A 15,108-nucleotide genomic window follows, 5' to 3' on the forward strand; every position below is an offset into this window, starting at 1 on the left:
TACCAAGCAACAAGAATCCCATTTCAAACAAATGTTCTTCGCTATTAATGAAAAGATTATCTTCAAAGTCTCAATACAGAACGTGGGCAAGGCTTTTCTTGCCTGTAGGTAACAGTGGTCCCTTTGTACATAAGGTAGAATTTTCCTTTGAAACTGTTTGCAATTTGGTACAAACCAAATACAACTTTAATCAAGTACAAGAATACTTTCTTACACACTTTCCTAACACTGTCCCACACAAGTGTTTACCAGCATCAGCACACAGCTCTTGTTGCTTCTCTAGGTGAGCAGACTAATATTAATGCTGTGACCATCTAGTGCCAAGGTCACTGGATCACCTGTAGAGGTTAATTCTGCAATGTGTAAATCGGTATGTTAATGTGATATAAGAGAAACTATTTTGCACATTATTTTAAAGACATTTATGAACAGGTAGCTTATTTTATCCACCTTTTAACCAGTCTCTAATGATTGTCTAAGACTGGATGAATAAGCCTGAAGATTTTGAAGACCAACCTAAAGTGATTTTGTGATAAAGTATCAGAACACTGCTGATTATATCCTGATGAAAAAAGATCTCAAGAGGCTACTACCCTTGTCCCTACTGCCATATTGAATAATGACTAGATACAATGAGAAATTGTCCATCATATAAATACTATTAATGACAGGGCTTGCTTTTTTATTAAAATGTAAGAATACAGATAGCTTATATCAGTAAAATACAGTAGCATTCAGGCTCCAATATCAACAGTAAGTCAGCCTATGGACAGAAAAGATGCAGAGATGCAGGTGAGGGAAAGGGAACACTCTAGTTTACAGACAGCTGCCACAGGCAAAAATAATAATAATAATAAAATGGCAAGTAAGTTCATTGTGGTACTTTAATGTTTTGAAGAAAACTTATTAAGAATACATATTTTAAAAAAAAATCTTACATTTAGATAGATAAACCATCACCTACCTTTCTAACAACAGTAAGAGCAAACACAATTGTAAAAATGCACAGTGCCTGGGCTTAGCAGGGCAACAGTGTGCACTGAGAGCCCTGGCATGCTCCTACTTTGAAGGTAGACTGTGGCATGGAAATTATGTCAGGTTGGTTCCAAAATGTGATGCTGGGTCCCAGGCCAGTGAAGCTAGGCTGCACCCATCTTGGCCCCGCTTCTCCAGCCATGAGAATACAAATCACAAAGAAAAAAAATTTAACCAACCAGTCATTTGAGATAGCAAGAAAGGAAAGAAAATCAGTTTTGTAAAAACACTTTTCCCTCTTTTTCAAGCTTCTTTATTTACTCCGGATAGTTAACAAAACAGTGCTCAATAGTGAAGTAAGCAGATTTTACACTCACTATTACTATGTGGACAGAAAGAGCCACATGCATTGTGTTTGCATACATCAATCATCCCAGATATCTGTGTTAGGGTGCTCGAGAACAGACTCAGAGGCACAAAGTTAATAAATACATGTAACCCTGTCAAGCATTCAAAAGATAAATGCAATCACATAGCAAAAAAAAATCCATTTGTATCTTTGACCTTTCCAAGGCTGTGGAGAATCTTTCACATGTCAGAAATCTCTATAGCAAAGATTCCTATAATAGAAAAAAACAAAACAAAACAGATTAAAGTTTTAAATTAAATAATGTGAGCATGTATAAAATGGATGTATTGTGTGTTACTTTAGCAGTTCTTGGGTTTTATCCCCTCAGCTTCTGTGAAGGGAAATGACATTGTGAACTTGTTCATAAACCATGGTATATTCACACCATAAAGTTCTAACTCAATAAGAATGAGCTATTGGAACGTACAGCTTGGATGATTGACATGAGAGTTATGCCGAATGAAAAGAGTCAGTCTCAAAGGCAGTACCCTGCGCATAACTGGATTTCCATAGGCTCCTCAAAGGGATGGAATTATAGAGTGGAGAAGTTAGCTGACTATCCGGAAGGATGCAGGAGGTACGGATTCTAACTCTAAGGGGATGGGTACCACAAGGGAGGATTTTCTTTTACACTTAATGTTTTTACATTAATGATGGGCATTTTCATATATGCGTGTTATTGTAATCTTTTCTATTGTATCCCTGCCTCAGTGCCCCCCTCCCACTACCCCATTTGCAGGTCCTTTTATCCCATAATAGTTGCCCCTTTTGCTTTTGTGTCACACATATTCCACTATAACCTTCATTCAGGTCTTCTCCTAAGTAAGTTCTTTGGTGCTGATGGGATAATTCAGTATTAGTAAGTGGTATATACTAAGATTGCACATGCATGTACATGCATGTACACTGAATACATGTGAAACGTTAGGAAAATATGTATAAAGTCTATGCACTGAGTTATACCAGTGCAAACTTCCTGTTTTGTAAGGTATTGTTGCTGCAGGAACTGGGAAAGATCTATGAAATTCTCTGCACTGTTTTGGCTGCTGCCTGTAAAGCAACAGCCATTAAAAACACTGTGGTCCATCCATTCATCTGATGAATTTTAAATATTCCTCAGCAACTAAAAGAGACATGAAAGACTCTGTCCAAGACTCAAGATATATTGTGTTGAGACTAAGTCAGTGCTAGAGGCTGCATGCTGTGTGAATGGCAAGTCTTTCACAACCTGGGGGAGATGAAACTGGAAGCAGAGGAAACAGGACTGGTTGGGTCCTCTGGCAGAGCAGCAAGCACTCCTAACTACCTGGTCATCTCTCCAGCCTCAGAGATAACAGTTTAAGTTGACAGTGAATGATGAAGTTGTACCACATAAAATACAAACCTTTCTAAATATTACAAGAAATCTGCATTTTTTTAAAAAATGAAAACCAATCAAATGGAGAAATACAGGAGACAACATAATGCAAACAGCAAATAAGACACTGCGGCAGATTTGAAACCAAATGCAACAGTTATGCAACAGTGGACAAATGTTTTACCTCTATTAAACTTTTTTAACCTTAGTAAAAAATATTAAATGACACATAAAGCAAAACTCAAACCAATACTTCATAAAAGAGACACAGTAAACAGAGTCCCAGAAAGAGCCAAGGGTGTTTACCAGGAGAATGGAGACAGTAAGAGTGGATCATCAACTTGGATACACAGGATCAGACACCAGATCAAACAAAGAATACCAGTGTTTCAGAGATGAGCACTTGATGAAAGTCACACACAGTGAGGAGGACGGCAACTCAGAGTGCCCAGGCAGCAGAAGACAGCAAGCAGTATGTGAATGATTGTTCCAGAGTCTGCTGGAGCAATGCCGATGTGAGAGACAAACGGGTGCGGCAACAAGCAGCACAAGCAGAAAGGAGAGAGAAGACCAATGACCTGGGCAGCAGGCTGGGCTTGGGGCTGACTTCCCAGCAGTGAGATGTTGTATTTGTCCAAAAGAAAGATGAAAGAGCATCTTCCAAGTTCAGCTCAGCTCAGCTCAGCTCAGCTCAGTTCAAAAGCCAAACTAGAAGATGATTAACAGCAACTAGATATTCTGGAGTGATGCTAAGTTCCAATGTGGTTCTGATACCCAGAAAATAGAGGCTGGGGAGAGGCTCCATGCTCCATGCTCCCGTGTAACTATGAAGACTCAAGTTTGATCCGTGTAACTCAAGGAAGGCTGGACACGGTGGTTTTGCTTGTGTTCCCAGTACTGGGGGGGAAGAGCCAGCCTGGGATCCTAGTAGTGACTAGACAGCCAGCCTGGACCAGATGGAAAGAGTCTGTCTCAAAACAAAGAAAAAAGGTGGACAGTACCTGAGGAACCACAGCCAAGCTTGGCCTCTGGCCTCTGCATATATTTACACAAGCATGTGTGCATTTCCCCTACACAGAAAGAAGATGATTCTTTGAAACCTAGAACATTTTCTGAGTTCAGAAACAAGTAGAGGAAAGCACAGTTTTTAGAGAAAGCAAGCTCCTGGGGACTGCTGGTGCTGAACGTCTCACATTAATGTCTTATGTTTGCCTAGAAAGAATTTGATAGATTAAAATCCCTAGCATTTGATGCTACTAAAATTTCTGACTTTTGAAATTGTGTTTTGTTTGGTGTGGCATGTAGACTAATATTAGATCTTGATAGTTTTTATTCCAAACACTTGTTCATATATGCTAATATTAATTCTAAACTTTTACCTCTAGATCCTTTCTTCTTAGCATATACAATTCTGCCATCTTTGAAAACAACACCTTTGTTCCCATTCCTGTCCCCAGTGCCCCTTTTACTTCACCCCTTTTTACATGACTGCAGACTTCTAAGAGAACTGGCGTTAGTGAGCACTCCTCTACTTCTGAAGATAAGCAGTGGATTCTGTGCCTTAAAACATAGGTGTGAAAAATTAAGACAATCAGAAGACTTTAAAATACTATTCACAAAACAATACAGGCCAAGTGGATGGAAGGTAATCATATCTATTTAAAAGAGGTGCATAAAACCACAAAGACAGAGCTGGAGAGATAGCTCACTGGTTAAGAACACTTTCTGTTCTTCCAGAGGCCCTGAGTTCAATTCCCAGCAACCACATGGTGGCTCACAACCATCTGTAATGGGATCTGATGCCCTTTTCTGGTATGTCTGAAGATAGCTACAGTGTACTCAAATATATTTTAAAAACAACAAAGACAGTGCTTTGTAGATATAATACTGTGCTGCAAAATGAAACATACCTGCTCAAGTGCACAGATTTGTAAAAACTGGTCATGTGGAAGGCATGCAGACCACAGAGCTCATGAGACAGAAGTGGTAAAGATAGTATTCCCTGGTCATGATTCAAGCATAGCAGAAATAAAAACTAAAACTGAATACAGCCTTCCAATTGGAAATTATAAGATTTCCCATCAACTCATTGACAAAGGTGAAAATAAAACAGAAGTCAAAGTTTCACAAACAAGCTGAAAGAAAAGCAGAACATTTAAGAACACACAAGATCATTAAAAGCAGCAACAAAGAAAAATGAAGAATCCTAAATCTCTAGCAATTAAACAAAGAACAGCAGTAAGCTATTAATTCCCAATCCCAAAAGCTAGGAGAAAACTCCAACAAAGTAAAATATAACACAAGAAGAAAATAATAAAAAGAATAAAAATTCATAATAGAGAGCATAGATCAAAACTAATACATTAAAATTCTGGGATTTTTGAGGTCAGAGAAAACTCAGTGGTTAATAAGAGTGCTAGGTGTTCTCCTAGAGGACTGGGGTTTGATTCCACATGGTGGTTCACAGCTTTCTGTATCTCCATTTCTAGGGAACCAGATGCCCCCTTCTGGCCTTTGCAGGTACACAACTGGTACACAGACATATATGCATGCAAAATACCCATGTATATGTATATGTGTATGTGTATGTATATTGTGTGTATATATACATACACACACACATATATCAATATATCAATAGATACATATATATATATATGGATATATACATTGGGGGTATTTTTAATATTTAATTTTTAGTAGTTTTAAGACTATTACGGAAAACACATTATGCCCACAACTGGTCACAATACAGATATTAGTGGATCATGAGAAAATACAAAAACAAAGTTAAGTCATTTATGAGCTGGATATTTGGCTAATGCTCTCGGGGGAAAAATAGGATACAAGGGCAGGAATGATGATCTTGAGGTGTTTCATCATTCTATTCACTGAATTCATGGTGTTACAGAAGTCCAGAGACCGATCAGACACGTTGTGGGCTGAGGAGTGAGTCAGGAGTGTGTGTGTGTGTGTGTGGGGGGGTGCTGTGGGTGTTGGGCCTTGGTCCTCATAGTGACAGAACAAATGCAACACAGGGAAAGACAAGATGGATGCCCATGATGGAAAGACAAGATGGATGCCCATGAAGGTGCTTTGGAGTTGGACATATTGGTTGCTTTTTAAGGGAGGGAGGGAGAGAGGGAGACAGACAGATGGACGGACGGACAGATGGACAGAGAAAGAGAGAGTAGTGATAGAGGAAATATGCAGTAGTATGGGTATATAAGACACTTTATACAATAAACAAACAGGACAAACTTTCAACAATAGTGAATTGAGTGAGAGGTATTTTTAGTTTTACATGTTTAGTTCTTACACATTTTAATTGTTCTCACATAAAACTTTCAAACATTTGTAAAATACAACAATAAAGTCTAAAATAAAAATAAATAGTAAATACTTTTCCTGGTGCATATATATTTTATGGTACAATAGCAATTAACACACATTTTGTAGTAAATGTACATGAGAAAGCAGAAGTAAAATCATGCAGGCTGATAGCCCAGGTCAGTGCACTGTGCTTGCTGAGCCCAATGAGGCCTTAGCTCTGATTTCAAGGATTACAAAGAGAGGAGGATCGAAACACTGTTACAGTACAGTACTGGGTATCTCTTAGACCTATTTCATTTCAGTACAGTATTCATATAAAACTCATTTACAGATGAAAACCCTTTATTTTGGTGTCACTACATCTTATTAACCAGGGTTAGAATCAGTTTCCTCACTTCCTCAAATCTCACTGTGAACATGGCTACGCTCCAGGTCCTGTGCACACTTACTCTTCCAATGATCGGTCGAGGCCTCGGTCAGGAGATCGATGGTGAGCACGCTCTGGTGAGTGACATTTTGTATTTGGCTTCATTGAACCCAAATGATAAGCATTGCTTGAATAATTCTGGCGGCGAAGTTCTTGGACAGCCCTCTCCCTATAAAGATAATAATAATAATAATGCTTTCAAATTTTACATTAGTGTATTAGTAAACTTATCATGCAACTGTAGCTTGACTCAAACATTAAAATCTACCCACCATGAAATAATAAACTCCTGATTGCAGAGGCTGAGGCAGGAGGATCAGCAGATTGAAGCTAGAATGACACTTTGTTTCAAAACTCAAAAACAAAAACCGAATAACACACATGAGCACACACAAAGAAAGCCACTAAAATAAACCAACTGTTAGCTAAGAAACAACATATTCGGCTGAGTACTACACAGAGATTAACTCACCTTTCAAATCGTTCTGTCCCTAGTTGTCTTTTTGTAATGTCCAAATCTGCTTCTAACTGGGTTACAACATTTCTGAACTGTGCCACATCTCTACTTTGGATGGCCCTGTGCAAAAGATCAGAGTGACTGTTGATTAAACTCAAAATATGCCTGTAACTCCGAGAGTATATTAAGTCATATTGCCAATGGCATCTTAGCTGGATCCAAGGTACATTGTGATTTTTGCAAGTTATTTCATATGTGTATGTGGTTCATGGTGTGTATGTGTGGTGTGGTGTGGTGTGTGTGTGTGTGTGTGTGTGTGTGTGTGTGGTATGTGGTGTGGTATGTGTGGTGTTTGTGATGTGTATGTATGTAGTATGTGTGAGTGTAGTGTATCATGCATGTATGTGGTATGTGTGTATGGTGTGTATGTGTGCTGTGTGTATGTACGTGTGTGGTATGCAGTGGTGTGTGCGTGTGGTGTGTGTGTATGTATGTATGCATGTATGTGTGTGTAGTATGCAGTGTGGTATGTGTGGTATATTGTGTGTGTGTGGTATGGTATGTGTGTATGTGTGATGTGTGTGATATGTGTATATGTGGTATGTGTGTATGTAGTATGTATATGTGGTATGTGTGGTGTGTGTTTGTGTGTGTGTGGTATGCAGTGTGGTGTGTGTGTATAATGTGTGTATGTGTGTATGTAGTGAGTTATGCATGTATGTGGTATGTGTAAGTATGTGTGGTGTGTGGTGTGTGTGGTGTCGGGGTGTGTGTGTGGTGTGTGGTGTGTGTGGTGTCGGTGTGTGTGTGTTGTGTGTGGTGTGGATGTGTGGTGTGGGTGGTATATGGTGTGTATGTGTGGTGTGGTATGTGTGTGTAATGTGTGTATGTGTGTATGTAGTGAGTTATGCATGTATGTGGTATGTGTAAATATGTGTGGTATGGTGTGTGTGGTGTGTGTGTGTGGTATATGTGTGGTGTGGTGTGTGTGGTGTGTGGTATGTGGTGTACACACGTTGAACTTGCTCCTGTTCTGTGTATATGCACATGTGGGCATTTTGCTCATTCACCCTCTACTGTATTTTTAAAAAGTTCTCTCAACTGAGCCTGTAATTCATCTGTCTGGCTCTGCTGTTTGGCCAGTGAGTTTCAGGGATCCGTCTCCATGCCCCAGTGCTGGGTTACAGTTGCATGCTGCTGCTCCCAGGTTTACACGCATGCTGGTGGGACCCAAACTCAGATCCTTATTTTTGCATAGCTGGCACCTTACTCACTGAGGTTGTCCTCAGCTGCACACTCATTTTTAGGGGCAGATTTACTGGCATGTGCTAGACATATCAGTGCACACACTTAATTACTTGAAAGGCCTCAGAGATCCCAGTCAAGTTCAATCAATCAAATCTTGTCCCAGTTCTAGACATACAAATGGGGCAGCATTATCTATCATCAATCTATATTATTCATTTGTGCAAATGTTCTTTACAAATGTGCTTTTTAGAAGTTTCCCACATTGACTAGCTCTGAGTCACAGTACTTAGAAGCATTCTGAAACAGAGTGCACCTCATGGTGGGAGTTTTCTTCTTTACTGGGGTGTATTTCCTCTGAGAAGTCTGAGAAAGAGACCCTGAGGAAACTGCTGAGATTCACAAAAGCCTCTGACTGAACTGACAAAATGACTCAGTTACAGCCATGAGGACCCAGGGCACTAACAAAGAAACTAGCCCTGGCTTGGGGTCCTCGGTGGCTGAGTGCTGAGAAAGTGCTTATCATGCATGTCCGGGTGCCAGGCTCAGATGAGAGGAACACAGGGTGGCAAGCCTTATGGCGGGGTCCCAAAGGAATAAAGCTGAGGACACATTAGTGCCCAATTCCATAAACTTTCACTGCCAGGACACTTAGAATTATAGACTAGTATAACTGGGGATTTAAAAAAAAAGTACTAAGATAAAAATTCTGAGGGCTTCCTCAGTGTTGTAGGCTCATGTCCTTTGGGTTTATATACTCGGTGTTGTAGGCTTATGTCCTTTGGGTTTATATACTCGGTGTTGTAGGCTCATGTCCTTTGGATTTATATACTCGGTGTTGTAGGCTCATGTCCTTTGGGTTTATATACTCGGTGTTGTAGGCTCATGTCCTTTGGGTTTATATACTTGGTGTTGTAGGCTCACATGTCCTTTGGGTTTATATACTCAGTGCTGTAGGCTCATCTCCTTTGGGTTTATATACTCAGTGTTGTAGGCTCATTTCCTTTGGGTTTATATACTCGGTGTTGTAGGCTCATCTCCTTTGGGTTTATATACTCGGTGTTGTAGGCTTATGTCCTTTGGGTTTATATACTTGGTGTTGTAGGCTCACATGTCCTTTGGGTTTATATACTCAGTGCTGTAGGCTCATCTCCTTTGGGTTTATATACTCGGTGTTGTAGGCTCATTTCCTTTGGGTTTATATACTCGGTGTTGTAGGTGCATCTCCTTTGGGTTTATATACTCGGTGTTGTAGGCTCATGTCCTTTGGGTTTATATACTCGGTGTTGTAGGTTCATCTCCTTTGGGTTTATATACTCGGTGTTGTAGGCTCATGTCCTTTGGGTTTATATACTCGGTGTTGTAGGTTCATCTCCTTTGGGTTTATATACTCTTACACATAGGGAGCTATGGTGTGATAACTGGGAAGACGGAGCAATACCAGATAGCCGTAAACCAAGAGTCCTTGTGGTTTCACGGTGTTTGCTTTACATTTCCTATTGACAATATTTTACATCAGACTACTATATTCAAAATAATCTGCAGACATTTTTACATCTAAAAATCTTAGATTAGAAAAACTAAACTGTGGCATTAAATCTTGGACAAATCACAATATTCCTGTTTCTCAGCTTAGTTAATCGTAGACTGGGCTCTAACCTCTAGATCCCAGCTTTCAAACTCTCCTAAACAACACTGCTGGCCAGCTTACATTTTGTTCTCCGCCAGGCAAAGGTGCTCCTTCAGCAGCTGGATCTCTGACTCCTTTTCCTGCAGCGCTATCTGAGACTGGTACTCTTTGTCTCGGTTGGCCACCAGCAGAGCCTCGAGATTCTGCATGGAGATCCTCTCGTTTGTCATCTGACTCCTGAGCAGTTCTATTTCAGAGCGCGCAGAATCCAGCTCGTTCTCCATCTGTGTGAAGGAAGACTGCGTGCTTACTCCTGCCGCTCACTTAGCTGACATGCTATCAGAGTTCTGTGCCATACACCGTGACGTTGTTTCTCATTAACAACTGCACACACAATGCACATGTGTTACCACTTTCCCCACCATTCAGGCCATATCAGAAAATCCACTATTTAAATTTTCCATCAGTCCCACACTTTGCAAATGCTTTCCATTTCCAGTTTTGACACTTTCTCATCCAGTTTTGCACAACTGGCAAGATGGTGGTTGTGACTCTAGCGTCATCTTGAACTGGATGTGTTATGACTAAATGCCTTATGACATATCATTGGACTGTACAGGTAAGCAGCATGAAGGGTAGACACACCATCTACTCTCTAACATAAACCTAGGGAAAACTTGCCCTTTTGAAGGTATTCCAAGCTCAAAGTCTTATCAGTAAGCTAAATATTTCTTCAAAGGGATTATCAGTTAACAGAATGATTTTCTTGTTCTGTAATATAGGTAATAATTATATATGCATTTTAAAAGTTAATAAAAAGACATGAATAAAAATGAAATCACTAGAGGAGGAGCAGGTACCTCAGTGGACAGAGAGGAAAGAACTTTCTAAGTTACATAAACAAACGTTTATAAACTGAGGAAAAATTAAAGTAATACTATGATCAAAACATTTTTACGAGAAAAAAACTACAATTAAATAGCAAACACGTTGGGTAGAAAACCCATGCTCTAGTTTTCTTTCTGTGGCTGTGATAAACACCATGACCAAAAGCAACCTGGAGAGGATTCCTTTGACTGATACTTCCAGGTGACAGTCTGTTACTGAGAGAAGTCAGAGCAGAAAACATGGAGGAATACTGCTGGCCGGCTCTCTCCTGCTTGTGCTCTGCCAAGCTTTCTGATACAGTCCAGGACCACGAGCCTGAGTATCACCACTCACAGTGGTCTGGGCACTCCAGCATCAGTAATTAATCAAGACAACCTCTCACAGGTAAGGATAATCTGAGGCAAGCAATTCCTCAGTTGAAGTGCCCTCTTCCCAGATGACTTTAGGTTGTTTCAAGGTTATAATAAAAACTAACCAGAATGCCTGGGTTGTATGTTTCAGGGGGAAAACAAAGATCCCATCTGGGACATTTATGTGATATTTTGGACTAGGAATCTGTGCAAGTGAAACCTGTGCTTTACTAGGACAATGGATTCTGGTGATCAGGGGCTGAAGAATATCTGTGTCTAATAACAGATCAGCATCATCAAGGTGGCATCTCCTGAGGGGAAAAAACTACATTTCCTCAGAGTCAGCAAACAGAAACTAGTCTAAAGAGATGAAGGAAAGATCTCAAGATGCCAGGTGAACTTGGCAATGTGTATCAGTCACATACATGGCTTTGGTTTTGAAGGCATGAAAAAGGAGTCATGGAGAACAATTGGGGTTCGGCACTCTGTGTGTGTGTGTGAGGGGGGGGAGTGTTTGAGTTTTCCTGCAGAGAAGCTAGAAGAGGCCATTGATAAAGGTGTACCTTCAGTTCCAATGAAGACCTCAGGCTTACAGGGGTCATAAAGAGAAACTGGGGTTTGGAACAGTGTGTGTTACCACTGGAGTCTGCCATGGACAATGTCAAATGTGTAGTAGAGCCATCTTGAGTCTTGGAAATAACTTGTCTTGAGGGTGGCCCTGCTAGAGATATAGCCTGTCCAAGCCCTCCATAGGCAAGGACATTATGTGTAGGTCCTGAACAATGGGCTACAGGATTTATTTACAGTGATTTGGCCTTTTCTGATATCTGATTATTCCTACGTCCTGATTCTTCTCTTCTGGAACAAGAAAAATTTAACATTTTTTTTAACTTTATAAGAACATGTAGACAAGATACTTTGGATTCTTTTTTATTTCAAATTTTTAAATTGTTTTATTTATATACATTCCAGATGTTGTCCCCCCTTTTAAGTCCCCCCCAAGAGTTCTTCATCCCCATCTGATATTTTGGATTCTTAAAAAGGAGTTAGGCTTTAAAACTATTGAAAAATTTAAAGACTGTGGGACTTCTAAAAGTTGGGAATGTTTTGTCTTGTGCTACTAATATTAGCATGCAATCTTGAAGAAAAAGCAAGGAAAGCTTGCAGTTAAATAGTGACACATATGCACTTAAGTTCACAAAGGATGGGCTATGCTAGTAAGTTTTTATTGCCAACTTTACCCAGCATAGAGCCAATTGGGAAGAAGAAACTTTAAGAGAAATCAGTCACATTGATCTATGACCAATCATATTGACTGATGACTGATAGGGAAGGGCCCATCCCTAGGTATATAGCATATCCATAGGTAAGTGGGTCTTAGTGTATTAGAAAGTTAGCTGAAGGGATGAAAAGAGATGGCTCAGCAGTTAAGAACAGGGGCTGCTCTTCCAGAGGACATGAGTTTGATCACCCACGCAACAGCTTACAACTGTCTGTAACTCCAGTTCTAGGGTTTCCAACACCTTCTTCTGGCCTCCACAGGCATTAGGCAAGAAAGTAGTACACAGACAGACATGCTGGTAAAATACCTGTCTGAGTTAATGTTCTGTGAAGAGACACCATGACCAAGACAATTTATAAAATAAAGCATCTTTTGGAGACTTGATTATAGCTTCAGAGGATTAGTGTATGATCATTTTGGTGGGGAGCATGATGGCAGGAAGGAAGGCATGGTGCTAGAGCAGAAACTGAGAGCATATTCTGATCCACAAGATAGAGCAGGGGAGATTAGGTCTGGTGTGGGCTTTTGAAACCTCAAACCTCAATCCTACTGACATATCTTTAATAAGGCCACACCTCCTAATCCTTCCTAAACAGTCCATCAACTAGGAACCAAATGTTCAAACATGGGGGTCTATGGTATCTCATTCAAATAACCACAACTCATAGACTCACAAAATTAGAACAATTTAAAAAGATAATGAAAGAAGAAGGAAAGCTAGCTGGGAATGAGTAGAAAAGAACCATTCAGTAAGAAGTCCTCCATGGTTTCTCATGTAGGGCCCTGCCTTCCTTTCCTGACTTCCTTCCATGATGGATTGTGACTTGGAAGTATAGGAAAAATAACCTCTTTCTTCCCCTACATTGCTTTTGGTCATGGTATTTAGTATAACAGCAGCAAAGCAAAGAAGGACACCATGCTAGTAATCAAACAGATACAAAATAAAATAAGGTGCTATTTCTAGTCCAGAATTTCTTATTCTGACACCTTATTTACCCTGACATTCACACTTTAATTTCAATAACTCTTTGCTTATGGAGCTGCCTGACCTCTGCTCATCAGATGTCAGTAGCATTTCCCACTCTGGTCATAACAATCCAGAACTGAATCTACACATTACTAAGTGCTTTTCAGCTGAACTTACCATTCTTGTCTGTCAACCCAGTTATTTTACTAGTTTATGTTTGCATCACAAAAATGACAAGCATGGTCTCCTATATTCTGCTAGCAGAACTATGAAATAAAACTTCACTTTCTTTGATAGCAGCTTTATCATGGTATAATTAATATACCATACTATTCTTGCAAATGAAGTACCCAAACCAATAACTTCTAACATATTAGTTTTACCAAACAGTTGTCATTGCCAAAATCTATAAGATATTGTTTTATACTTTTTTAAAAAAGCACAAAAACTCAAAATCATAGTTGCTTAAACAAAATTTGAACAGTCCCAACACTATTTGACATGCGAGTGTGGATGAGGGAAAATCTCACAAGGTCCCACCCCTATGAAGAGATGTGGCTCCTACAGAAGAGAATCAGTCCTCTCTAAGGGACAAGCCCACTGATAGGTTATCCCATCACAAGTGTTCATCCATATATGCATGTACACATCAGCAGCACTAAACTAGTCTGGCATATTACATATGTGTGTGTATGTGCATGTATGTATGCATATATATGTATCAATTAAAGAATAAGAGGTCATCAATTTGAGGGAATGGGAGGAACATGAGAAGATTTGAAGGGAGGAAAGAAAAGGGAAAATGATGTAAACACTATTTGTACATGAAATTCTCCAAAATTAATAAAAAAACATATTGGGGAGAACTGCAGAGATGGCCCAGTGGATAAGACACTTGTTATTCCTATAGAGAACCTGGGCTCAACTCCCAGAACCGACATGGTGGCTTATAACCACACTTGACTCCAGTTTCAGAAGATTGGATACCCCCTTTTGACCTCTGCATGCACCAGACATGCATGTAATACATATGCAGGAAAAATTCATATATATATAAAATAAATAAACTCACAATTCTGAAATATATATATATAAACAAATGAATGAATAACTAAGAATTCTGTAGATATAGTATCTCCGTGGCTGATTCTACAGTATCTCCATGGCTGACTCTACTGTGTCTCCAAGGTTGACTCTACTGTGTCTCCATGGCTGACTCTACTGTGTCTCCATGGTTGACTCTGCTGTGTCTCCATGGCTGACTCTACTGTGTCTCCATGGTTGACTCTGCTGTGTCTCCATGGCTGACTCTACTGTGTCTACAAGGCTAACTCTACTGTGTCTCCATGGTTGACTCTACTGTGTCTCCATGGTTGACTCTACTTTGTCTCCATTGCTGACTCTACTTTGTCTCCATGGCTGACTCTACTGTGTCTCCGTGGCTGACTCTACTGTGTCTCCGTGGCTGACTCTACTTTGTCTCCGTGGCTGACTCTACTTTGTCTCCATTGCTGACTCTACTGTGTCTCCCTGGCTGACTCTACTGTGTCTCCGTGGTTGACTCTACTGTGTCTCCGTGGCTGACTCTACTGTGTCTCCATGGCTGACTCTACTTTGTCTCCATTGCTGACTCTACTTTGTCTCCATGGCTGACTCTACTGTGTCTCCATGGTTGACTCTACTGTGTCTCCATGGTTGACTCTACTTTGTCTCCATTGCTGACTCTACTTTGTCTCCATGGCTGACTCTACTGTGTCTCCGTGGCTGACTCTACTGTGTCTCCGTGGC

The 15,108-nt window shown here is 40.1% G+C and overlaps 1 protein-coding gene across 1 annotated transcript in view; it reads right to left on the minus strand.

Annotated features, from left to right (window-relative positions):
* Positions 1-992: 992 nt before the first annotated feature.
* The window catches only part of Tsga10 (testis specific 10), a 101,903-nt gene continuing 87,787 nt past the window's right edge, over positions 993-15,108 (minus strand). Inside the window, exons 17-20 of the mRNA XM_052193036.1 lie at positions 9,915-10,117; positions 6,974-7,078; positions 6,524-6,670; positions 993-1,595 (exon numbers count right to left, since the gene is read on the minus strand). Of these exons, the coding sequence (XP_052048996.1) occupies positions 1,571-1,595; positions 6,524-6,670; positions 6,974-7,078; positions 9,915-10,117 (480 nt within the window). The 3' untranslated portion in view covers positions 993-1,570. The remainder of the gene's footprint in view (positions 1,596-6,523; positions 6,671-6,973; positions 7,079-9,914; positions 10,118-15,108) is intronic.

This window comes from Apodemus sylvaticus, chromosome 9 (assembly GCF_947179515.1).
Source record: "Apodemus sylvaticus chromosome 9, mApoSyl1.1, whole genome shotgun sequence".
Lineage (NCBI taxonomy): Eukaryota > Metazoa > Chordata > Mammalia > Rodentia > Muridae > Apodemus > Apodemus sylvaticus.